The sequence below is a fragment of the Monodon monoceros genome, unplaced genomic scaffold, assembly GCF_005190385.1.
Source record: "Monodon monoceros isolate NGI ecotype Baffin Bay Population unplaced genomic scaffold, NGI_Narwhal_1 Super_Scaffold_5, whole genome shotgun sequence".
Taxonomy (NCBI): Eukaryota; Metazoa; Chordata; class Mammalia; order Artiodactyla; family Monodontidae; genus Monodon; species Monodon monoceros.
The window spans coordinates 44,161,434-44,188,908 of NW_021703782.1; the positions used below are offsets into that span (position 1 = coordinate 44,161,434).

General features: G+C 38.7%; 1 protein-coding gene across 3 annotated transcripts in view; it reads right to left on the bottom strand.

Moving 5' to 3' along the window:
* FOCAD (focadhesin) overlaps positions 1–27,475 on the bottom strand; it is a 311,528-nt gene that overhangs the window by 278,384 nt on the left and 5,669 nt on the right. For all 3 annotated transcript variants that reach the window (XM_029202338.1, XM_029202336.1, XM_029202339.1), the window contains exons 2-4: positions 5,762–5,850; positions 3,012–3,086; positions 111–265 (exon numbers count right to left, since the gene is read on the bottom strand). In XM_029202338.1, coding sequence (XP_029058171.1) covers positions 111–265; positions 3,012–3,086; positions 5,762–5,818 — 287 coding nt within the window. In that variant the 5' untranslated portion in view covers positions 5,819–5,850. The remainder of the gene's footprint in view (positions 1–110; positions 266–3,011; positions 3,087–5,761; positions 5,851–27,475) is intronic.

The window sequence follows — 27,475 nt, forward strand, 5'->3', positions numbered from 1 at the left end:
AAATAAAAACAACTGGCAAGTAGGATGAATGGTGACCCTTAATGGCAAATGAATGAATTTTTTTCTAAAACTTTAAATCATTAACTGATCAAACATGAAGGAAAGAGCACCTGGTCGATGGAATCAGGTTGAGAATCCCATTGAGAACATAGCTGAACTCCGCAAGATCCTGAGCGACAAGGGCTACCAGACCCTCACAGCAGGCTGTTCGAACCACGACATTATCACTGCAACACTTCTCCCACAGCAAGTTCAAAGCAGGAGTCTGAAATCAAACAAGTGATTAAAACACACGTCTGATGAGCAGCAAATGCATATACACCCCCAGCCATTCATCAAAGTGTAATTCGGGGCTTCCCTGGTGGTGCAGTGGTTGAGAGTCCGCCTGCCGATGCAGGGGACACAGGTTCGTGCCCCGGTCCGGGAAGATCCCACATGCCGCGGAGCGGCTGGGCCCGTGAGCCATGGCCGCTGAGCCTGCGCATCTGGAACCTGTGCTCCACAACGGGAGAGGCCACAGCAGTGAGAGGCCCGCGTACCGCAAAAAAAAAAAAAAAAAAAAGGTGTAATTCGTTCACAGTGGGCTAACTTTCCTCTACAAAAACCATGTCACACCATTTGTAGAATACACTAAAGTCAGTTTTCCAAGAGAGGTAATGGCTATGTTCTGATATAGCAACTCTCTCTCATTGGTGGCTTTGCTGCAAAATGAGGCTGGCTGCAGAAGTATGACCTGAGTCCGAGCAACACAACTACTAGGAGATCGAAACTATGACTTGGCTCCAGCACTGTGCTCTAACTAAGCCATTTAACCAGACATGAACAATACCAGCATATCAGTTAGTCTAAGTTGGACTCCAAATCATACCTATGCTTCAAGCCCTAAATGGCAGTAACATTTTCAGAAAATGTTCCTGCTCTCCTCCCACCAACCTCTATCACCCACATGCCACCCCACTGTCCCCCACAATGTCCCTGCCCCAAGTGATTGAAGCTGAATGTGGACCCAGAGGAAGGAGACAGAAGTAGGACAGGCTACGAGCAAGCTGCTGGTTCCATGACTACAAACAAAAGCCTAGAAAAAGTGTTTTGCCCAAGGAAGACTGTGACTTCTCCCCCTCACACTGTGAACCTGTCACTTTTGACAGGAAAGCACCGGAAGGACACACAGATAAATATAAGTTCTTTATTTTGAAAAATCCTATAAAAACAGAAGTTCTAGCTTTCATAACTTTCTCAGGAACTCATGAGCCTCCCCTCAAAAATAAAGGTTCACTACTAATGATAAACCTCTATTTGAATGTATTGTGGGTTAAGTCCATTTAGATTTTACATGTTGTTTTGGGGATTTTTTTTTTGCTTTTTTTTTTTTTTTTTTTTTTTTTAAAGAACACACAATGAAGCTATTTTTCCTTCCTCCTGACGTAATTTATTAGGGAAACATACAATCTGGAGAAAAAAAAATTAAGATTCCCCAGCTCCCATAGAATAAACTAAAAGAATGAAAATCAACATTAAATTGTGCTAACTTTCCCACAGTAGCTGGCTCTGAGAGCCTCTTCAGTCTTAGAATCCCACTAACACAACAATACAATTAACAGTCACTGAAAGGAAGAAATATTTATATTCCATTTCTTTTTTTCAGAAGGAAATTTTATTCACCTGTATGGACAATACCAAAGCGTTCTAAATGTCATCACTCCACTACTAAGCCAGAATAACAAAATAAATGAATAAAAAAACTGTTGCCTCAGGTAATACTGTGCCCTCATGGAAGTAAGCATTCATTTATTAGAAGAGGAAACATTTAGTTACAGGGATTTGACATTCAGTAAATCCTGGCAGTTTAAGTAAAAACACTAGATCTTCTCAGAGTACATAATGTGATTATCGGCAGGATTAAGATCAGAATTCTCAGAAAACCTAATTTATATGACTACATACAAACACCAGATAAATGCCAATTAGTGAAGTATGCCCCTACATTGACTTCAACATGTCAGCAGAAGCTGTAAAGAGATGTAACTTGGAGCAGCTAATAAAAAGGAATGTGAGAGAAAGGAAATCAATTTATTTCTGTTATGAAAAAAAAAAAAAACTTATTTCCATCACCTATATTCTCCATAGAGTGACCTTAGAGGACCTACTTAAGCAGAGCTTCCAATCAGCATGTCAAAATACACAACACTGGTCAACCAAAACCCAAGTGGTAAATACGTCAGTAAGCTGGCATTGCTTCAACTCTTAGCATTCAACTGCTCTATGAATGGCACAGAATTTTTCCTCCAGCTCTTCCTGTCAGGGGATGACCTTTCCGACTTAGAACGCATATTTGGGGCTATACCTAAAGCATGAGAAATCTCCTACACCCAAACAGAGCCACTATGTTCACTTTCTCCATTAAACAAAAAGATTCCCTCAGCAGTAACTCTATCAGCCTTCTCTAAATCATGCCTACCCTCCTTCCACCCATGTTATTTTTCATTAATAGTCATAAGAATACTCCCCTTCACCCCTTCCATATCTCATTCCTGGAGTGTTGTTACAAATTTTAAAGTTTAAAAGAAAATCATGGCGGGCTTCCCTGGTGGCACAGTGGTTGAGAATCTGCCTGCCAATGCAGGGGACATGGGTTCGAGCCCTGGTCTGGGAGGATCCCACATGCCGCGGAGCAACTGGGCCAGTGAGTCACAATTACTGAGCCTGCGCGTCTGGAGCCTGTGCTCCGCAACGAGAGGCCGCGATAGTGAGAGGCCCGCGCACCGTGATGAAGAGTGGCCCCCGCTTGCCACAACTAGAGAAAGCCCTCGCACAGAAACGAAGACCCAACACAGCTATAAATAAATTAATTAATTAATTTTTAAAAAAAAAGAAAATCATGGCAAACAAACAAAAAATGGCAAAATCATTTCTATAGTGACCTGAACTGTGAGGAAAACAAAAGAAGTGCTTATGCAGTCCAGCTAGCAGCAATATCTGAATAGAACTAAAGCACAAAGTTAAAGACAGACCTGGTTTGTGGACTGGTGGATCTTTTCTGAAAAAACATTTTCCTTTAGAACTGCAGCAATAAGATGACCTGCAGCCTAAAAAAACAAACAAAATTAATGAATACATTCCCTTGGAAGTTCTCGCTCAATAGTGAATTTGAAGGTAACTAATAGCAGTACTAGTTGATATGGTATGCCAATCACTCCCATTCACAGAGTGTGTGCTTTGTAGAAGGCACTCCACATACATAATCTCTTATCTACATTAACAACCTGCAAGGTAAGCATTTTATCCTACATTTTATCCCAATAAGCAAACTATTGTTCATAGATGTTGAGAAAATTGCTGGAATTTCAGTTTAAATTGCTGTCACTTAGTATTAGAAGATAATTTGAGATTGCTTAATCCATTAAACCATGAGAAAAGTGAGAAACTCCACAATTCTTAAAATCACCTTTGCAGCTAAATGAAACGCATCATTTTTCATCATGCCCTTAATGAAGATCGTCATCCCCATCTTCATGATTATGGCCCACACAGATTTGAACCAACAGGTCCTCCCCTCACCATGACCATTCTCCTTCCTCTATGCTCTTATGATTTAATTTTTTTGTTGGTTTCTCATAGGTTTCAGCCCCTTAATAAGCTTTCAGCCTCATAAATCTCTAAAATTTCTCCATATCTTCTTTGGTCAAAAAGCCAGTAATTAAAACTAAGATTCTTATAGGAGAGCTGATTCCATAAATACGTAAATGTCATTATTTCCCATCACCTCAACTCCACTCTCCTAGTTTTTCAGCACCACACAGCACTGCTGTCTTAGAGCCACAGGCTAGCAACAATGACAGCCATGCTATGTATGGGTTGGGAGAAACTTTGCTTCGGCAACAACTGTTCAGCCTGCCCTTGAGACCAATGTCTGAAAAGACTATGAATACCTGTCAGTGTTGCAAAGTCTCCCGAAAAGCTCAAATAAAAACAAAGCACCTACTCCTTCGTTTCTTTTTGTATTTCACACATTGGAATTGAATTCAGACCTCAATGCTTGACAGTCTAAGTTTTACAATACAAGTCACACATTCACATGAATTTTAAGTTTAGATCAATGAACTGTCTCTTACCTCTTTGTTAAAGGGATAGTAACAAAGAATTGAGGACCAGTGAATAGTTTCAGTTCCTGTTTACAAAATATACCATATTTCATTGAATGTAACTGGCCATCAACTGCAAGATGCACCATTATTTTATGTACCATCAAGAAAGAAAAAAAGTCTGCCAACTAATCTGTGTTATACAATGCTTCTTTTAATTTAAATTTCTTATTTTATATTAATGAAAGAGCTCTTTCAGACTCTTTTAGAAAATCATGGCCAACTTCATAAATGTGCAGGCAATACCAACTGTATAATGACCGCTGCCATCAATTACTAGGTACAACCCAATTTCACAGATGTTAAAATGTGAAAAAATGTGTATGAATCAATGAAATATGGTGCTAACACTGAGCAGTGGTTACAAAAGAACAATAAGAAGTATTCAGAGGACAGGGCACAGTTGCAAGAACCTAATGAAACCAATATGAAACACAACAAGGACAAAAAAAAGCTACTGTTCATATTTAGAAAAAGGACTAAAAGAAAAAAGCTTAATGATAAAACATCCCCCATTGCCCACCAAATTCAATTTCTCTAATTTACCTTCCAATTTATCTCTCTAACAAATCAGAGAATATAGCCTAAATTGATTTTAAAATACAAAATCCAAGTATAAATCAGCCTATACTGCTACTTAAGTTTTCCGTAACAGAATAGTTTAGATATCGTACACTAGACAATATACTTTTTCACTTAATTGTAACAGCAACACAAATAGGCATTTCTTGATTTATCTATGCTAATAAAGGGACTCCAGGTACAGAAAAATAAAAACAGTGGACAGCATCCTCCAAGCATTCATCTTCTTCTTCATGGTAAGCACCTGTGCTGCACAGGATATGACTCCAACCCAGTCAGGTAGAAGGGAATCTTGCATAAGGAGTGTTCTACTCCTCATGGAAGGGTTCCCCACTACCCAGCTAAGTCAATTCCCACAGCAGGCATCTCCGAAGGTAACTGTTGAAAGTATCCAAGACGCTGTACGTTGGTAAGTCTTCAGGCAGGCTTCTGCTGGACCCTTAGCTTTACTCTCACAAGAAAAAATGGTAGCTATTATGGTACCTTGATTAACAGGGATGCTTCTAGTTAGCTGAAGGCTAACCAGAAAATCAGTTGTTTTAACCCTAATAACTGAAAAGCTCTTCTAAAATAAATTAACACAATCTTCTACCTGAGTTAGCATGTAGATCCAATTTTTTAATCCAGGGTATTTTACCTATTGAATGTCATTATTATAAATATCTTTATTCTTAATGTTGTACTGCGGTAGAATATACCTTTTTCAATATTAATCTCTCATACTCTGTAGACGTATAACCATTTAATTCTGTTCCCAATAATTAATTACAGACCAAAAAATATATATTCAAGGGTTAATCAAGGTTTTTATCTCTAAGAAGAAAAGTATGACATAAATGAAAGCAGAGATTGGTCAATTTCAATATTTACTTTCCTATGTCATACACAAATTTTCAAATTAACTGATATAAAAGTTGTTTATATTTCAGTACATAGAAGAATAAAAATATTTAATGTTAAAAATATAAAATTCAATTAACAATCCACCAAAAATGTTTGTTTGTTACCATGAAGCATAAACAAACAAATAAAATTACCTGTGATTGGATAAGAGAATTTGGAAATTCAAACCTTTTCCTGATATCATCTGACATTTTTACTTCTCTCACATGTACGTAAGCAGATTCTGTAACCAAAACAAAAGAATATTTGTTAGTCCGGAAACGGAGTTCAAACCAACTATTTGTCAAATAACATGAAAATAATTCATTCCAAAGACAACAATGGACATAAAGCACAGGGCTCTGCAGAGCAATCCCTTGGCATACCCCTCCCTGTTAACCACTTCAGCCCTCAAATGCCATGACTGATAAATAAACTAAAAGTGCCCAACAGCTCTTAGTTTTTCCCATTAGAGCAAATCCTGAAACAGATGAATTCACTCCACAGAAACAAACAAAAAAATCCAAAAGTTCAAGCCTAAATAACAGGATTTTAAAAGTTCAACCACACGTTTGAAATAGAAATTAATTCTTCTGTGGATCAAAACTTCTGAGGGAGAAAGAATCAAACTTTCACAAAATTGTTTAAATTATGCCTCACTCTGGCACAAGCTTCCGTTTAATCATGAATCCAACTGTTAGTGACAAGTGTGAAGCATTGGTGAGCTTTTTCAGGAAGTATAGAAATGACCTAGAAACTCACACATCAAAACAGATCCTGTGTCTTCTAAAAGAGGAACAAGCAAGCAATTAGCACCAACTTTTAATACTTACATCACACCTCTCTGACTCCTACTGGGCTCTCAAATACAACAACAACAACAAAATCATGGAGGAGGGCAGGTGGCAAAGTAGAGACACAGAACTAATAAGATTTCCCAAGGATCCCAATTTATCCAATTCCCATGCAGCACTGAACCCAGCAAATTACACCACTCTAAAAAATAGGATGCTTTAGGCCACCTATTTATTACAGTATAACTTAAAAAAAAAAAGCTTGTCAGTACTGTTCTCTAAGTCACCTTATAAAAATAACAAGCAACAAAACCAAGCTTTCCTGATCTCAAAAATGGAAGCTTCTTGTGTTGAACCTGCAGCTCTTTCTCACTATTCTCCTCCCTTTCTTCCAAAGCCCAACTCCCTGAATAAGTAATTTATACTACCTTTCTTCCTCAACATCTAAACTTTGCTACGGTAAAGTCCCTTGAATTGGACATTTCACAGCACTGAAACAACATGTTCTAAGACTGCCAACCACGTCCCCTGTCTAATTTACTCCTTAGCTTTTAAGCAAGTCAAAATTTCTTCAACTTCCCCGTTGTATTAATCTCACCTTTCTTGAAATGTTCTTCTCTTTTGTTCCATAAGACATCACAACAGGATTTCCCAAAGTGTGTGCCTGGGAAACCCAAGATAGAGATCTCCTCGAGAGGAAAAAAGAATTTTGTAGGGACATATATTGCCATCTTGAAGATTCAAAGAGTAAACAAAAAACCAAATAATACATGAAATATGTTAGAAGGTGATACAATGGGAAAAAATAAATCTGATCTCTTTTTCTATGAGTTGGTTTTTGGTTTTTTTTGCGGTACGCGGGCCCTCTCATTGATGTGGCCTCTTCCGCTGCGGAGCACAGGCTCCGGACGCGCAGGCTCAGCGGCCATGGCTCACGCGCCCAGTCGCTCCGCGGCATGTGGGATCCTCCCGGACCAGGTCACGAACCCGTGTCCCCTGCATCGGCAGGCGGACTCTCAACCACTGTACCACCAGGGAAGCCCTATGAGTTTGTTTTTGAAGTACAATTGACCTACAAGCTACGTTAGTTCCTGTTATACAACATAATGATTTGATATTTCTAAACATTTCAAAATGATCATCACGATAAGTCTAGTTACCATCACCATACAAATGTATTACATAATTATTGACATATTCCCCACACTATACATTTCATACCTGTGACTCATTTATTTTGCAACTGGAACCAGAGGCGGGGGGACGCAACTGGATGAAGGCAGTCAAAACGTACAAACTTCCAGTTATAAGAAAAATAAGTACCGGGGTCATAGTGTACAACATGATAAAGGTAATGAACACTGCTGGATGTTATATATGAATGTTAAAGGAGTAAATCCTAAGACTTCTCATCACAAGGAAAACATATTTCTCTTCCACTTCTTTAATTTTGTATCCATATGAAACAATGGGTGTTCACTAAACTTACTGTGGTCATCATTTGATTATGTACCTAAGTCGAATCACTATGCCTTAAACTTATACAGTGCTAAATGTCAACTGTACCTCAATAAAACTGGAAGAAAAAAATGTTTTTAAAAGGTAAAGCCAACAGAGTAAAGGGGGGGGATGAGAAGTGAGGGATGGACACACTTCCTATTTAAATATGGTGGTCACCTTAGAGGGTGACATTTGGAAGTTAGCCACACAAATCTGGGAAAAGAGTGTCACAGGCACAGGAAACAGTGAGTGCAAAAGCCCTAAGCTAATAACCTGCTTAAGACCCATCCCAGAAAGAGGAAAAAGATGAGTCCGGGACAGAGTGAAAGAGGAAGAGAATGGTAAATCAGAGTCAGTGAGAAGCCAGACCACAGAGGGCCTTGTAGGCCACTGGACGGACAGATGTATTTATCCTGAGTGAAACTGTTAACTACTACAGGAAAAAAAAAAAAAAAAGTGGTAAGATTTTAATAGAATCACTGAGGTGAGGAGAGGTCAGATTCTGGATATCTTCAAAGGCAGAGCCAATGTAGTTGCTAATGGATTAGATGAGAGTATAGGAGAAAGAAAGGGTCAACGATGACGTCAAGGTTTTTGATCTGAGCAACTTTATTCTTAATTTTAATTCCTTTGGGCATTTTACACATTAAACAAAACCATGTATATATTACTTACCATGGCATTTTTTTACTAAAAGATGGAGTTGCCATCAACTGAGACAGGGAAATAAGTTTTGTGAGGGAAGACCAGGAATTCCACTGGATAGGCAAGTTTTAGATGCTTAATAAATATCCAAGTGGCAATGTCAGGGAGAAAGTTGGATAAATGAATTTATAATTGAGAGACAGATCTTAGTTGGTGATACAAATAATGGCGTATATTATTAAAGAATCTGAGAGGTTCTAAAGCAAGAAGTTTGATTAACTTTGCTTAACCCAGGGTTTCCCAAATTTATCTGGTCATGGCCCACCTTTTTCTAAAAATACCTGTTAACAGTGTACATAGCCAGCCTTCCCTGGGATACACCTTGGCAAACACTGCTCTACTGGCTCCTCCAATTCCTCTGTCCACTCTGCTTCTCAAGCACCATCTTCCTGAAGGTGCTCCCGAGCCTTTTGCCTTGTGCTTCTTTCATGAAAACTCTCCTGGAGCCTTCATCTCATTCCTATCTCCAAACACTTCCCTACTCTCTCTCATGAGACTCTAAAACACCAGAAATTTGAGAGGTTAAAAACAAAACACATATTTTCTCTCATAAAAACTGTTTCCATTTCAGCGCATCTTCTCTCAATTCTCCTCTCACAATTTTCTTCACCAACATTCTCTAAATCCAGTCAGTCACAAAGTCAGCTTTGTTCTTTCCAGCATCTCAGAGTCTACCTTTCCTCTCCATTTCTCCACTCATCATCTTCGTTCCTCATGCTAGGCTTCCTTCAGTAACTGCTGAATCTTGGGGTTCTCCATGCTTGAGTTCATCCCATACGCTGCTGTCAGATTAACTGTCCTAAAATGCTATTTCCATCATATCATTTCCCTGTAAAGAATTCATAGTGGGTTTTCAATAGCCTGTCAGATTAAATGCAAATTCTGATTCCCAGGTTTTAAGTCTCCAACAGCAGTCTCACACATTCGACTTCATTTTCACTGTTGTCTAATTCCAATCTGGTTAAAACCATTTTCAGAATAGTCCCATGTGCTCAAAAATCTGCTCATTCCTAAGGGATTTTATTTATGCTGTTGTCTCCTATATAAAATGTCCTCCTCTGTCTGTTCCTACTATTTAAAGATGAAATTCACTTCATAGCCTATCTTCTCTGTTAAGCCTTTCCCAAGCAGCCACATCTTAGAGCAATCGCCTTGCTTTATATTTCTTCAGTGCTATTGCATTTGGTCTGACCCATACTACCATGTGACTATTTACATTAGGATTGTTCATATTTTTCTGTAAAGGGTCAGATAGCAACTACTCAGATTTGCCACTGTAGCAGGAAAGCAGCCACAGACAATACATAAACAAATGACCAGGGCTGTGCTCCAATAAAACACTATTTACAAAAACAGGAGGCAGGTGGGCTGTAGTTTACTGACTCCTGGTTTACATAATGACTATTTAATTAATTTCTAAAATTTGTTGACAAAAATTGCTACAGTTGACATTCAAATCTGCCCCTGTGCATCCAAGCACAGGTAAATACATAAATAAGATAAATTATACATGTCTTATTATCTAAAAGATGAAAAAGTTCTCTTTATCATAGAAAACAAACTTTTTCATGCCCCTAAACTCTGAAGGAAATTTCTCACATTAGGCTTTCTATATGAGATACAGAGTGATATAATAAACAATAATCTCAATAACATAAGCAAAACGGAATTTTATGTTACTTCTTTTTTAAACAAACCCTGGAGAAAGCCATGGTTATAACATAACATGTAATTCAGGAAAAAAAACTCTCAGCTAATGGGGTCCAAGTACAGAGTTTTCTGATGATCTAACCTAACTCAATAGAAAGTCAACTTTAGAGTATCCAGAGAAGCAGAGGGTTATCAACTTACCACAGAATATACTTACGCAAATGTCAAGAGTGGGAGAGTTAAATAGAAGAAATGTGGGGTTATACTCTGATTCAGGCCTGAACGATGGCATTCCAAAATGCTCTGGGGACCAGACAAACAGCTGGTTAGGCTAACAGCTTATTATGGCAGTGAAGAAGCTGAGCCATCCGGAAAGAGGACTTTGTCTCCAGGAGGTGGGCCAATGGAGTAAAAGAGCACTGTTTTTACCAAAATTGTCTAAGTATAGATGACAAATACCTAAGTTTACAAAAGACAGTCCTAATTTTGGTACAACACTTTAGAGAATAAGTAAGTTTTAAAATCTATAGTAACTATCTTTCCTTAGGCATTCTCAAAACCACTACCACAGCTGCAATATGATTTGATATCATCCTTGATTTGCTAACCTTGCGCTACCAACTGCAGGTGTCTTTCACCTGCTGGAGACATATTTCAAGGTTAATCACAACCACTTCGCCTTTCAAGGTATCAAAACATCATATTCTCTTAGGGAATTTCAAAAAGAGTACATATTTTGCTTTAGCATTGGCAGTGTAGCATGTGTCCTACTCTATTTTTAATCTCAACGTCCCTTGGGCATTTTATACATTTAAGAAAACAATTTATATATTACTTCTTACCCTGACATTCTTAGTCACAATATGCTCCATAAACCACGTTACAAAAAAAGAGTATTTGATTTTAAAAGATTTATCTCCAACCTGTCATAGTGCCTTTTTTGTCTGTCTGAATCTAAATCAGAAAGAGAATTTTCAATGAGGTCTTTAAGTTCCAAGTGAATCAAAATATTCGTTTAACTTAAGCAATTATCATCTTATCTGCCAAGGTGTTTCAGCCGCACAAGAACACTTCCCCAAAAATAAATCAATTGCACTCTAGAAGCAATAAAGGAGCAGCAGATAAAGCACCTTAGGTTTTCAATTTTCTCAATAGTTTCCCTAGGACACAAAAATATACAGCCATAGATCACACAAAAGTATTTAGTGTCAAACTTCAAATGAAGGATACAATCTGAAAAACAAGAGAAGAATCTCTCTATAGTAGACCCTCAAACAACACAGGGGTTAAAAATCTATCTAACGCCGACCCCCGCACAATTGAAAATCTGCACACAACGTTATGATCAGCCTTCCACCGCCATGGTTTCTCATCCACTGATTCAACCTACCACTGATCATGTAGTATTGTAATAAAGTATTTATTGAAAAAAATCCATGTATAAGTGGACCCATGCAGTTCAAGCCTATGTTGTTCTAGGGTCAACTGTAATTATATTCACAAGTGCTATGGGAATCCAGCAGAGGGATTATGCAGGGTAGTTTGCGGGGGCCGGTGTCCAATGGTCACAGAGAAAGACTTGACTTTGAACACTCATGACTACCAAATTTCTATATAGGAAGGACTCAGGGCAGCAATGTAGGTGGAAGTCAGGGCTACAGAGAGTACATTCTGGAAGCTAGTCTACAAAAGCAAAGTCATCATCAGACTGATAAAAAGTAAACTTCCTTCACATTAAAAGGACTCTGTTTCAGAGACACAACTAGGACTTTTTTTTCTTTCTAACACTTTATCAACTCTTCCAATTATCAGTTATGCATTTACTTAGCTTCTTCCACCCACAAGTTAAGCTATGGAACCACCAGACTGAGGATTTTTAACACATATTTTGACAATTTATTACTTTTTTTAATGGCTTATAGAAAAGCTGATGTGCACCATCAATAAATTTGACCTGATCTTATAAGTTTATCAAGACTGTGGCTCAGGGGTATATTCCAGACTCTTCTAGTTGCTTCACTCTGCCCCTTAAAGAAAAAAAGAAAAAGACTTTTCAATCACCCAATATTTATATCTTCCTTGTTCTCCTACCTACTTAGCTTCTCACCTACCTCTTCTCAGTCCCTAAGAGTCCCACAGCCTCTCTAGTATCTGGCAGCTGGAATCTGTTTCATCACCCTTCATTATATCCCGAAACCTGCTAGAAACTCAAGCTTAACCTCTGCTCTTGCTTCAAAAGCTTCAAAATCCAACTGGCTCCTGCACTCTCAAATTAACAGGACAATTGGAGTCCTCCTAACGACATGATTCATAAAAATGGAAATGTCATGGGAAAATTGCAATGGAAAGTTTTTAATACTAAAGAGTGAAAGAAAACAGATTTTTAATCATTATATTCACTAAGTTATCATTAAATTAAGCTGAGAGTAGGAAATACTTGTATTTTCGCCACTAATTTCAAAATCAAGACGAGGTAGAAGTCAACCTACTGGTATGACAGAACCACTTGGTCAATCAGAGAAAGCAGGAACGGCATAGACGTGGCAGAGACCGCTAACTATCCTTCACTATCTGTGCTTTTCTTCTATATTAATAAAACTGTAGCCTGACCAGCTGTATTACATTTAGTAGCCTCAAATATGGCCACAGAGACTGTGTATGTGATCAAGTTCTCCCCAGTGGAATCTGAGCAGACATGATGTGCCAATTCCAGGCTACAACCTGCTTCCTCCACTCTATTCCCAACAGAAACCAGGTCTTGGCAACAACTCAGATTCAATCATGTGCATGAAGACAATGCCTCTAGGACACGGCTGGAGAAACAAGATGGAAGGAGCCCTAAATGATAGCTTAGAGCAGAATTGCAAACCTGAAACTCCAAAAAAAAAAACCTTCTACTTTGTTAGAACCATTGCATTTTGAGGTCTGTTTGTTGCAGCAGCTAGTACTTCCTTAATAATATATTGGACCTGAGAGCATCTCCCTTCTGTACTTTTGTCACTGGAGAAACAATGTCAGAGGGGTTAAGCAACTCAACAAAAAGGTACTCACCCTAGCAATTCACATGACAAGGGAGGTTTCTTGACTCCCAATCCAGTGTTTCCCTGGACTATCAGTAACATGAGGCATGACCAGCACACTCCACATTCCTGCATCATGTCCCAGGAATTTTAAGATCTGTAATTCAAGTGCTGAGCAAATTTAGGTGACTGTAAGTTCTGATTATCTCACTGGTTGCAATTTACTAAAATACATCAAATTGCTATCACATTCTTGCCTTTACAATTTAGTTTCTTCTCAGTTACATCACATGTTACTTACTCATAGATTTTGAAATGTGAGTCTAAAATAAGATCAAAGGCAGGAAATACCAAGTTCGAGCTTATTACTGTCCAGGAGAACCAAGCATGAAAGTAAGAAACAAAACCACCAACTTCAATAATGTCTGATTTGTTACAATATTTTCTTCAATTATTCTTGGATTATCTTTTCTAAAGTGTCTTTTATGTGTATGTATTTATATGTTAAATATACAAGGGAATGCAGATGAAAAATAGTGATTTTTAAAATCTAAAGACCGATTTATCTCTAGAATTTTTACAGTATCCAATCTAAGTCTTCAAAGAAGTCCTCTAATTGGCTCCTTTATGAGATTTTTTCTAATGTTATAATTTTTAAATATTTTTGCTCCACCAAAAGAATAATTTCTCAAATTGCTCAGTACATTTTTAAATAAGTATTTTATGTTGATACAAAATAATCTTTACTGTATATTTATAATAAAACTGATGCCCAATCATTTTGAAGACCTTACTGACCAATAAATGTCTAATCTGAATAGCTAAAATCTCCATATTCACATTACTTTTAATGCCATTCAGTTAACTAAAATTTAGTAAAACACCACAGAATGTGTTTTATAGGTATTTGATTTGTATTTCTTCCCCTAAAAAATGACTCAAATTTTGCGCACTCGTTCTCTAAAATAATTTACTTCTTAGCAAATATTAATATGGCACAAACTGAAGTATACCAGTGTCCCTCCAGGGGAAAAAAAAAAAAAAGAGGAAATGATAAGTAAAATAAGAACATCTAAATGTTGATAATAGATGGGTACATTGGAGTTCATAATACTATTCTATGTTTATATATGTTTGAAATTTTCCATTATAAAGTTAAAAAAAAAAGCCACATGTGTGATTCTCACCTAGGGGCCAGGCGATAGTCTCAGCACTTCACATTTATTAACATTTAATCCTCGCAATACCCTATGAAATAGGCACTCATTTTACAGAAGAAGAAACTGAGGCACAGAAAAGACAGATAACTTTCCCAAGGTCATACAATAAACTGAAATTCAAATCCAGGTAGTCTGGGTACATATGTACATAGAAAAGCCTGGAAAACATAAATTATGGGTGAATTTTAATTTTGCTTGTTCCTAGTTTATAATTTTTTCACAAGAATATGTGTTTTTGTAATTTGAATAAAGTTACCAAAATTATGAAAATCTTTATTCAAATACACATTCTTTAGAAATAGAGGATATGACTTTCTAAAACCCAAATCACTATAAGCATAGAAATCCATCATTAACAGATGTCATTAAGTGAGCAACAAACTAGAAAAATTTTAGAAATGTTAAGACTACTTTGTTAGCCATTTTACCAATGCTTTATGGAAAGAGTAATATTGAAAAGGGGTCAATGTAATTTAACTAGATAGATTCAATTAACTTTAGACCATTTAAAAATCTTCCTTCATTTTCAAGGAGAAATATAACCATTATTATTTTCCTACTTTAGACTCCTGGGAAATTTTATACCAAAATAAAAACTCTCACTCTCGAAAAGAATTATGTAGACTGATGACAAGTTAAATGGCAACATTTTTTTTGATTGCTGCAAACTGGCCAAACTCATTTCTTATTTTTCATGAAAACTAAATTATTAAAATCATATCGAATGGAATAGAATTATTTTAACTTACACTCTTAGTACTAATGAAAGCTGAAGATCAGATGGGCCAAGGAATTTTATAGGAAGATAGTAAATTTCCCTGCTGTTAACTAACTCAGTGTGGCCCAAGGTGGAAAATATCTCTATATTCCAGGCCTGAATGGACACAATCACAAAACATCATCATCACCACACTGTTAGAAGAACCACTCTAAAAATGATCAAATGAATAAGATGAAAAGGGCACTGTGAAGCAATGTCATATATTCTTTTGCAAACCCTACAACTATCCATAGTGAAGATGAGAAAACGTCTTTAATTTGATTATGCTTAGTCTTACATACCCCTATCACCATGATGACAGAGCAACCTGACACAGAGAGAAAAATCCATGGGGCTGGAGGGTCAGGGAGTAGGCAAAACAGACTGGTTGCAAAACCTGACTCCACCACTAGGCATTAAAATTTAGGTTAATCACTTACTATCTGGAGCCTGTTTCCTCACTGGTTAAATCTGGGGCCACTTGCCTCACAAGGTAGCGTAAATAACAATATGAAGTAAGCCTGAAAGCCAAGAGGATCTTGACACAGTAGGTATGTATTCTAAAAATGTGTGTTTCCTCCCTCCCTTGATACCATGTAGGACAGTCAAGGGAAGCGAATGATGGAAAAGAATTTAAGTTTTAGGGATAAGTAGAGCATCTCTAATCAAAGACTAGGATGGGATCCTGTATGTAAGTCACCAGCTAGAGAAATAAGACACCAGTGCCCACAGTTAGGAAATGCATGAAATTCCCATTCAAAATATATAGTTGACTTCTAACTCACCTGCTGAAAACCTTTCAACAGTATCCCACTGCACTTTGTAATAAAATTCAAACTCCAAACCAAGGCCAAAAGGTCCTACATGATTTGGTCTCACACCTGTCCCTCAGTCAAGGAACTTTAGCCACAATGACCTCCAGCTTGCTCTGTGAGCCTCCCAAGTTCTTTCGATGTGCGGGTCTGGAAATCTTAGGCCCCTCAGCCTCAAGTGTTTGTGCCCTTGCTGTTTAAACAGCTGACTCCTCTCACTGTTCACATCTTCCCTTGAGCCTCCACTACCCCCCCAGCCCCAAGTGCTTCCCCACTCCCTACCCGCAGTGACCCACTATTGTATCCTTCTCATAGCTTTGGTTGCAATCTCAAACGATCATCATATAGTATTTCTGCTGCCTCTCTCTCCACCTCCCGGTGAAATGCAAACTCCTGAGGGCAAGGGCCTGGACTCTCTGACCACTATACCCCAGCATATAACAAGTACCTGCTCAATAAAGATTCACTGAATGAACACAAAGCACAACATGAGATTCAGAACACCATGTTGGATGAAACAGCTCCTATGTGCCACACATCCACAAAACACTATAAGTAACTAATCCCATTGGACAATAACTCTGAGGTAGGTATTATTAACGCCATTTCCAGTATGAGAAAATAAGAGCTCAGAGAGGAAGTAACTTGCCTGAGGTTATACAGTGGTATTAACAGCCAGGATTTATTGAGAATTTTACCATGTTACAGGCAGGCATAGTTGAAGCTCTTTACATGTGTTCTCTTACCCAATATTCAAAACCCCATGACGTGAGAATTATTATTATCCTCATTTTCATATGAAAAACCATGTGAGGCAAAGAGAGGTCAAAATTAACTGCCTAATTATGTAAGAAGCAGAGCATGGATGTGAACGGTGCAGCCTATGAATGTGAGTCAAAGTTCACATGCTTGGGCTTCCCTGGTGGCTCAGTGGTTGAGAGTCTGCCTGCCGATGCAGGGGACGCGGGTTCGTGCCCCGGTCCGGGAAGATCCCACATGCCGCGGAGCAGCTAGGCCCGTGAGCCATGGCCGCTGAGCCTGCACGTCTGGAGCCTGTGCTCCGCAACGGGAGAGGCCACAACAGTGAGAGGCCCGCGTACCGTAAAAAAAAAAAAAAAAAAAAAAAAAAAGTTCACATGCTTAACCACTCCTCTATAAAGTATAGTTGACACAGAGTTCCTGAAAAATTAAAATAATCCGGTAAAGCAATTCACTCAGAACCAGGCACATAACAAACACTTTTTAGATGTTAGGTATTATGATTCCTGGTCTAAATCCAACACATTGTTTTTTTCTATTATATCTTTCTGCATCCCAGGGAATCAAGCAAATCTTTAAAAACAAAAACAAAAACCTAGGTTTGGATATACAGTGTTAGATCAAGTTCCCAAAGCAGCTCATCAGCATCCGCAAACAGCTCTGCACCTTCGCATATATTGCAATCCTAAAAACATGTAATCAAGTCTGACGCATGAAAGTTACATATTAAAGGGCTGCTCCATGCCGAGCACAAAACACAAAAATTATCAATCCAAACTTAACCCTCATCCTGTGGCACCATCAACCAGCAACACTTCTCCCACATCTGTATATGTTTGTGGTTTTTTTATTTTTTTACATCTTTACTGAAGTATAATTGCTTTACAATGGTGTGTTAGTTTCTGCTGTACACCAAAGTGAATCAGCTATACATAGACATATATCCCCATATCTCCTCCCTCTTGCATCTCCCTCCCACCCTCCCTATCCCACCCCTCTAGGTGGTCACAAAGCACCGAGCTGATCTCCTTGTGCTATGCGGCTGCTTCCCACTAGCTATCTATTTTACGTTTGGTAGTGCATACATGTCCATGCCACTCTCTCACCCCGTCACATCTCACCCCTCCCCCTCCCCTATATATGTTTTGAGATTTTATACTTGTATTTCGTTGTTGATCATTCACTTTAAGTCCAATGAGTACCTAACAAAGGATAAAGATTGGCCACTTTCATCATGGCGACTGGTATCAATCAGTAGTAAGTCCATGCTTCTTGCCATTGATATCAAGGCTTTTGTATTTAATTTTCCATTTTTTTAAATCAGTAAATATTCATTGAAATAGATGAAAGCAATCATTGCCCAAATAATTGCTCAAACACTACCGCACAGACACAGATGGCTACACGGCTGCCAAATGAACGCTTGGCTGGCGTGTAGCCCCAACCATGTGACAGCTCAAGACACATCTCAATGAGACAGGGGATGCTTTTACTTCTAAAAACATGCAGGAGTTTGAAATAACAATGGAATGTTCGGGAAGAAATGTTCAGAACCAGGAAGATCAAGAGGAAGCCACTGAACGTTCTCAGTTCCTGCAGCTGCCTCAGAATACAGAGCTTGAACTACGACTTGGTTATCACACTCCATGCAAGGAGAACATGAGGATATGGTGTACAGGGGCCATACTGCAGAGTTAGGCTCAACTTCTAATGCCCTTTCCAGCTCTGAGAGGACTGTCACCAATCCTCAAGATGTAGATCTTCTCATCTCATTCTGAAGGGGCTAGCTCTATCTGTGTAGCAACAGCATACTACTGAAGGAATATCTCAAGCAAGAAGGATTCCTCACTGACCAAGCCTGCTGCATTATTCTCCTGCACTTTCGAATTTCTTGGGGGAAACAGCTGAGCCTTGTTCACCTCCTGCCGGGCCTGGCATGTAATAAGCAGTTAATTAATGTTTTTTGAGTTACTGTGTTTAGCACAGTACCTAATACACAATAGACTCAAAAAATGTTAGAATCATAATTCTACTGTTTATTTTGTTTTCAGATCAACTTTCCAAAACAGAAAGTGAGAAATACAGAAGAATCTATATCCAAATCTCTCTCACTAATTAAGATTTGTGAAACAGACCAAAATAAATTAATAAGAACCAGACGTCAAAAATAAATAAATAAATTTGTAAATGACTCTATTTTCAAATTAAAACAGTAACCAGATTCAGTTATCAACACATTTAGGGTTTGAAAATAATTAGCTCTTTTTAGACCGACTCCTTTTTCCCAGCTTTTTTAAAACTAAGCAAATAACTTCTGTATAGGTAGCATAAAGATGAACTTCAGCCAAGCCCAAATCCCAAATCAGCAGAATCCAAATTGGTGAGATTTTATCACACTGTTACTCATTTTGGTACATTTTCTTACAAAAATAAAATAAAAGGTCAAAGAACCCATGTAAACAGAAGACTGGTTCATCACTGTTTCCAGCTGAACCTAATAGAGATGGAAAATGGGTCTTTGTTACTTGAATACATCATAAAAGTTTTACATGAATGCTTCAGTTGACAGCTATTATTTATCATAGCTATACTCTTAATCTGCTATGTATTACAACCCTTTAAAAGCCCACAGTATTACCTCTGTGTATTTCCCACTAGGGTAAAGGCATTTTAAACACATAATTACCCAATGAAGTAATATTTACTAATTTTCTGTTACACAACTAGCAGTATTCACGCCTGTTTTTACTTGTAGGGTTCTTAATAATCAGATATTAGTTAACCTTCACAACTATACTGGGCAGACGATCATTAGTAAATCCTTTCACATTAGTACAGAGACACCAAGCTGTATGTTCAAGAAAAGCATCCTGCAGTGAAATGCTGATATCCAGTTGGCAGAAGAAGAAGAGGAAGAATGGGAAGGGGAGGAGGAGGAACACCTAGCTGTTCGTGACAATTATTTTTAATTGCACAAATTTTAAAACCAATACATACAATTTTCACATGTACAGGGTTCAATGGAACTTTTCAACACTATGCTGGAAGTAAATGACTGACTAGATGAACAGCAGTGAGCCAGCAACTCACAATGAAGCCAGTGCTCAGAGCTTCATTTCAGTCTCAAAAACGACTTCTGCCTCTCAGTCCAAATTCAAACTCTCTTTATGAAATTGCTCCCAATCTGTCTTACCTCCAAACTGATACAAAGGTCCTCAAAGGCCAGATCAGCTCTGGAGCAAAGCCTCAGATGTAAGGCAGAATCAGCATGGTTCCCAGGACCACAAGCATCTTCCCAAGCCCCAACCCACCATACTCAATTCCATAGAGAACTTAGCACAATAAAGCTGAAAGTCTGGGGTAGGTCCAAAACTAACCCACTCTGTGGGAGTGGGCAGTCAGGGTACTTACTGATCATTTGACCTTAGTGTTTGGCACTTCTTGGCTATATCCCAAAGTGTGGCATACATGCTTCAAGTTCTATTCACCTCCCATTTCAAAAGTGTAAGAATACAAAAGGCTTAAAAGCAAGCTTCTTTTGTGCAAAGTTATTCACTGACTGATCTAAAAGGTAAGCTAAGTAATATGCAGGTAAAATTTTGATTAGTAATGTGAAAAACATTTACAAAGAGTTTTAATAATATAAAGAAATGCTCATGACAGAGTAAAAAAATTGTAAGAAATTTTTATACACAATGGTGAACACAACCAAGTTTAAATTATAGATATAAAGACACAAGATTAAGGAAAAAAGTGAATATGCAAAAATGTTAAGTTCATTTCTGGTTAATAAGTTGATGACTGATTACATACTATTTCTCTCCTCCTTATATTTGCTACATTTACTTTGCCCCCCTACAATGGGCATACATTACTTTTTTACATTAAATAGAAATTATTAATTCTCTTCAAATAAAAATGTAAGTTCAATTTTTTAGTCTCAATAAAAAAAAAATTGTGATCTTATTTATTCACTTGAAACCATGGTCTTTTATCACTGTCTAAAGAGGCAGTTTCACCACAGCACACACCAAGATAAAAAGCCTCACTTGATCCAATTACACTGCTTATTAAGAGCTATTTAATGAGAAAGTCACACCTTTGAGTTATTAGATGCTATAATGGTCCTGCAGAGTTCCAAACAACTAAGCTAACAGAATTACCTTTGATTCTAAATTGTTTGCCAGAAGATTAGTCCATCTGTCCCTGAAAAATATTAAGTGTTCCTCCAATGTGTTCAACTTCCTCCAATCTCATTTTAATCAAGGATGTTGGCCTCAGTCGACAGAGGTATTTTTTAACAGATTTATTGAAGTATAATTGATGTCCAAAGAAATGCACTTATTTAATGTGTGCAATTTGATGAGTTTAGACATGTGCAAACACCCGTGATACCATCACCACAATCAACATAACAGACATATGCAACACCTTCCAAAGTTCCCCTGCGTCCTTTTGTTTTCGTTTTTTGGCGTGCACAATACCGTACTGTTAACAATTGGCACTACGTTGTAGAGCAGATCTGTAAAACTTATTCATCTAGCATGACTGGACTTTACAAAGGATGGTTATTTTTAATTGCTTAAATTACAATACAAAGAGTTTAATTTATCCTTTAACTTTCCAAAAATGCATATACAACATATATGCATATATGCAACATAAACATATACGCATTCCAAAAATGCATATACAACAAAACTGTTGTCATCGATAGATAAATTTTCGGGCGGTCTTTACATGTTTCAGCATCTGTCAAAGAATAAAGAAAAGTCTTTCTGATATAGTGACATTTGGACACAGACTGGGAGGAAATACTGAGCATTCCAGACAGAAGGAACACTAAGGGCAACAACCCTGAAGTAAAAGCACATGTGGCAAACTCAAGGAAGACCAAGGACACCAGTATGGTTGGTGCAAGTGCGCAAGCTGGGCAGTAAGAGATGACAGAGTGAAGCAGGGGCCCAGATGACAGAAGCCCCTGTAGACGCTGTGGGCTCTGGATGTTCCTGAGTGGCACAGGTAGTCCTACATGCTTTGGGACAAGGGCATGGCATACTTGACAGTCATTTTAAAAAGTTCATTCTAGCTTCTCTGGAGAACAGGCCATAAGTGGGCAAGGATGGGAAGAAGGAGACCAGTTAGGGGATTATGGCAATAATCCAGGAAAGAAACCATATTGCCTTGGACAAAGAGAACAGCAGTAGAGATGGGGAGAGGTCAGAGTTTACGCATATTTTGACAGAATTTGCTAATGGACTGGATGTGGAATGTAAGAAGAGTGAAGGATGACCCCAAGGTTTTCAGTTCAGACAAGTGGAAGAAAGATGCAGTCACATACTGACATGCAGAAGACTAAAGGAGTCTTGTTTTTGAAACAGTGCAGCAATGTGCAAGTCTCCTAAATCCATGAGGTGCAATTTGCTTTTGTCTATGTCAGAAAGGAGAGGCTACATGACAAAAGGGTGCTAAGTGCAGAGAGTACAAGCTTCATCTTCTTCTCAATTTTATTTGAAGCCAATCTTCACTGTAACAAAACAAATGTTAAATTTTGTATGATTAGCTCTAGCCTGGATTTGCATTCAATTCATACCCAATACCAATGCTGCTGTCAGCACATGCCCCACTTCCTAATCCCCATAAGGCCTCGGTGGCCTGCTAAACCCTAACTATCCTATGGAGTGGAAAATCTCACAAAGTAAAAAGAGGGAGATATAAAGGAGGGAGGGGAGACAGGCAAATCAGTATGTAGGTGGGTAGATAATCCTTACTTCCCTATTCACTCAGCCTTCATTGTCCATTCCATTTCATAACTCCTTCCAAGCTTTACGTTATATGTTCAATACATTCTGAAGGCACTGTGACTGTGAGCAAATTTAGGATTCAGGGAGAGGGGATGGGAAAAATTGGTTGTGAATTGATACTGTAAAGAGAAATGTGAAGAAAATGAAAATGTATTTGTTTCTTAAAAAAAAACCTTTAAAAATATGAGGTCACTTTGTTAATATCTAATTGATTTGTGAGTGACTCAATTGTTGCTAAAACAATTAAGTTAAAGGATGATGGGAACTTTATATTAGAGGGCTCTGAATGATACCACCTGAACCCATTGATTCATCTTAGCATCATTAAAAGTGAGAAACCAGACACTGTTGTCCTTATGATGTGAAGGAATAAGAAGACATACACAGAACCCTCCAAGAATATTCTTGCCTAAAAAAATTCAAACTGGGGACTTCCCTGGCAGTCCAGTGGTTAAGACTCTGTGCTTCCACTGCAGGGGGCACAGGTGTGATCCCTCGTTGGGGAACTAGATCTCACATGCATGCTGCAACTAAGAGTCCACATCTGCAACTAAGAGCCTCCATGCCACAGCTAAAGATCCCATGTGCTGCAACGAAGATCCCATGTGCTACAATTAAGACCCAGTGCAGCCAAAATAAATAAATAAATAAATAATTTTTTTAAAAGACCCTGAATAGCCAAAGCAATCTTGAGAAAGAAGAACGGAGCTGGAGGAATCAGGCTCCCTGACTTCAAACTATACTACAAACCTACAGTAATCAACACAGTATGGTACTGGCACAAAAACAGAAATATAGATCAATGGTACAGGATAGAAAGCCCAGAGATAAACCCACACACATATGGTCACTTAATTTATGACAAAGGAGGCAAGAACATACAGTGGAGAAAAGACAGCCTCTTCAATAAGTGGTGCTGGAAAACTGGACAGCTACATGTAAAAGGATGAAATTAGAACACTACCTAACACCATACACAAAAATAAACTCCAAATGGATTAAAGATATAAATGTAAGACCAGACACTATAAAACTCTTAGAGGAAAACATAGGAAAAACACTCTTTGACATAAACCACTGCAAGACCTTTTTTGATCCACCTCCTAGAGTAATAAAAATAAAATTAAAAATAAACAAATGGGACCTAATTAAAATTAAAGCTTTTGTACATCAAAGGAAACCATAAACAAGACGAAAAGACAACCCTCAGAATGGGAAAAAATATTTGCAAATGAAAAAACGGACAAACGATTAATCTCCAAAATATACACACAGCTCATGAAGCTCAATATCAAAAAAAGAAACAACCCAATTAAAAAATTGGCGAAGACCTAAATAGACATTTCACCAAAGAAGACATACAGATGGCCAAGAGGCACATGAAAAGATGTTCAACATCACTAATTATTAGAGAAATGCAAATCAAAACTACAAAGAGGTATCACCTCACACCGGTCAGAATGGCCATCATCAAAAAATCTACAAACAATAAATGCTGGAAAGGGTGTGGTGAAAAGAGAACCCTCCTGCACTGTTGGTGGGAATGTAAATTGATATAGCCACTATGGAGAACAGTATGGAGGTTCCTTAAAAAACTAAAAACAGAAGTACCATACGACCCAGCAATCCCACTACTGGGCATATATCCTGAGAAAACCATAATTCAAAAAGAGTCATGTACCGCAATGTTCACTGCAGCTCTATTTACAATAGCCAGGGGCTTCCCTGGTGGCGCAGTGGTTAAGAGTCCACCTGCCGATGCAGGGGACACAGGTTCGTGCCCCGGGTCTGGGAAGATCCCACATGCCGCGGAGCGGCTGGGCCCGTGAGCCATGGCCGCTGAGCCTGCGCGTCCGGAGCCTGTGCTCCGCAACGGGAGAGGCCACAACAGTGAGAGGCCCACGTATCGCAAAAAACAAACAAACAAAAAAACAAAACAAAAAAGATACAATAGCCAGGACATGGAAGCAACCTAAGTGTCCATCGACAGATGAATGGATGAAGAAGATGTGGCATATATATACAATGGAATACTCAGCCATAAAACGAAACGAAATTGAGTTTTTTGTAGTGGGGTGGATGGACCTAGAGTCTGTCATACAGAGTGAACTAAGTCAGAAAGAGAAAAACAAATACCGTATGCTAACACATACATATGGAATCTTAAAAAAAAAAAAAGGTACTGATGAACCTAGTGGCAGGACAGGAATAAAGATGCAAACGTAGAGAATGCACCTGAGGACACGTGGTGGGGGGGAGGGGGAAGCTGGGATGAAGTGAGAGAGTGGCATGGACATATATACACTACCAAATGTAAAATAGATAGCTAGTGGGAAGCTGCTGCATAGCACAGGGAGATCAACTCAATGCTTTGTGACGACCTAGGGGGTGGGATAGGGAGAGTGGGAGGGAGATGCAAGAGAGAGGAGATATGGGGATATATGTATACGTATAGCTGATTCACTTTGTTGTGCAACAGAAACTAACACACTATTGTGAAGCAATTATACTCTAATAAAGATCTATTTTTAAAAAAAGCCATGGTGAGAGCATGCATCAGATGTTTGAGGAAGAGCAAAGAGGCTAACTGAGCAGAGTTAGTGAGTGAGTGGAGAGTAGTTGGAAATGAACCTGGAGAAGCAACAAAGGGGTCAGATGGTGGCAAGCCTCACAGGCCACAGTAAAGACTTTGCTTTTTACTTTGGGTGGCAATGGGAAGCCATCAGAGGGTTTTGGAAGAGAGAAGAAATCTTATGTTTTAAAAACAATCACTTTGGCTACTCTGCTGACAATATGGTAGGAGACAAAGAGAGAATAGATCAGTTAGGAGACTACGGCAGATTGCAAAAAAATGGCCCCAAATTCTTCCCTGTTCCTGTATGCACATTTCCTTACAAAGTACCTCTGCTGCTCCTCTCATAAGTAGTCTATTTCAACATCCCCTTGGATTTGGGCTGTCTTTGTAACTATGAACAACAGTGGGAGAAGTGAAGTTGTGGGAATTCTTAGTCTACATCTCAAAAGGCCATACAGCTCCCTCTCGCTCTCTTGGCTCTATTAGAGCACCGTGTTAAGAAGCATGGGACAGCTTACTGGTCCTGGTGCAGCAGAGATAAGCCATCCCAGCTGAAGCCTCCAAACCCACCAGTCCCCATGTGCTACATGAGTGAGCCCACCAGCAAAAGAACTCCCCCCACCCCGACCTCCCCAAGCCTGATCCAAATTGCCAGCCCCAGAACCATAAACTAATAAATGATTGTTGCTTTAAGCCACTAAATTCCGACGGTGAGTGGTAATAGATAACTGATACAGAGGCTGTCACAACATCAAGGACATAGACAATGGAGGCTTAGACTAGAGTGAGAGCAGTGGGTAGTGAGAAATACTCAGATTCTAGACATATTTTGAAGGGACAGCCAATAGGCTTTCCTAATAGTTTACAGGTGGCTTGTGAGAGATGAGTCAGGGATGACACCCAAGATTTTCGCCCAAGTCATGGAAAAGGTCAAGTTTCCATGAATTGAGATGGGAAAGACCACAGATGAAGCAGGTATAGGAAGAAAATCAGGAGCTGAATTTGAGATTTCTATTAGTCATCCAAAAAGAAATGCTGAGTAGGCATCTGGATACACAGAGTCTAGAGTTCAAAGGAAGAGGTCCAGGCAAATGTATATATATAAATATATATTTTTTTTTTTAAAAAATATATATATATATTTGGGGGCTAATAGGGTATTATTAGTATTTAAAGCTAGTATTTAGGACCATGAGGACTGAGCCCAGGAGCTCTTCAATGTTGAGAGGTCAGAGAGATAAGAACCAGTAAAGGAATTGAAAAGGAGCAGAGGGGTAGGAGGAAAAACTGCTGATAGGAAATGGTAACTATGTGACAGGATACAGGTGGTGGCTCATACTAAGGTGGAAATCATTTTGCAACTTCTAAATGTATCAAATCAACATGCTGTACCTTAAGCTTACACAAAGTTATGTGTCAATCATATGTCAATAAAGTTGGGCAAATGATCTGTCAAGTAAAAGATGAGGATTAAAAACAGATCTTTGGACTTAGCAAAATGAAAGTCATTAGTGACTTTGAGGAAAGCAATTTTTTTTTAGAGTAGGAAGGGAGAAAGTCTGATGAAAGTGAATTTAATAACAGATGGGAGGAAGTAATTGGACACATAAGTTTTGCCATAAAGGGAAGTTGTGTGGTGGCATAAGGAGGAAATGGAGTCAAGGAAGAGTAATTATTTTAAGGTAGGAGAAATAACAGCATGTTTAGATACTGAAGGGAATAATCCAGTAATGAGGGAAAATGTGATCTTGCAGGAGTGACACTGGAGCCAAATCCTGGAGTAGGTGAAAGGAATCTTCGTGCATGAGCGAGGAAGAGAGACTTAGAAACACAGAGACTATTCCACAAGAATCTCAGTCCTAAAATAATGGAGAGAAATCAGAGGGAAATCAGGTACACCCACCTCCCACATCCATGGCAACTGTCATCAGTTATCAAAGCATTTTTCACACCTCCGAGACCAGAGCCAACCTAAAAATGCTCAACATAACCTTCCAGGCATCCTAATAGACGGGAGTTGTCACATGTGATGAGAAGTACAGCTGACTCTTGAACAATGTGGCGCTGAGGGGCGCTGACCCTCCCTGGAGTGGAAAACTCACATATGGCTTTACGGTCGGCCCTCCCTACCCACGGTTCCACATGCATGGATCCAACCAACCATGGATCGTGTAGTACTGTAGCACATACTTATTGAAAAAAATCCAAGTATAAGTGGATCCTCTCAGTTCAAACCCATGTTGTTCAAGGGTCAACTGTATTTGCCAAAA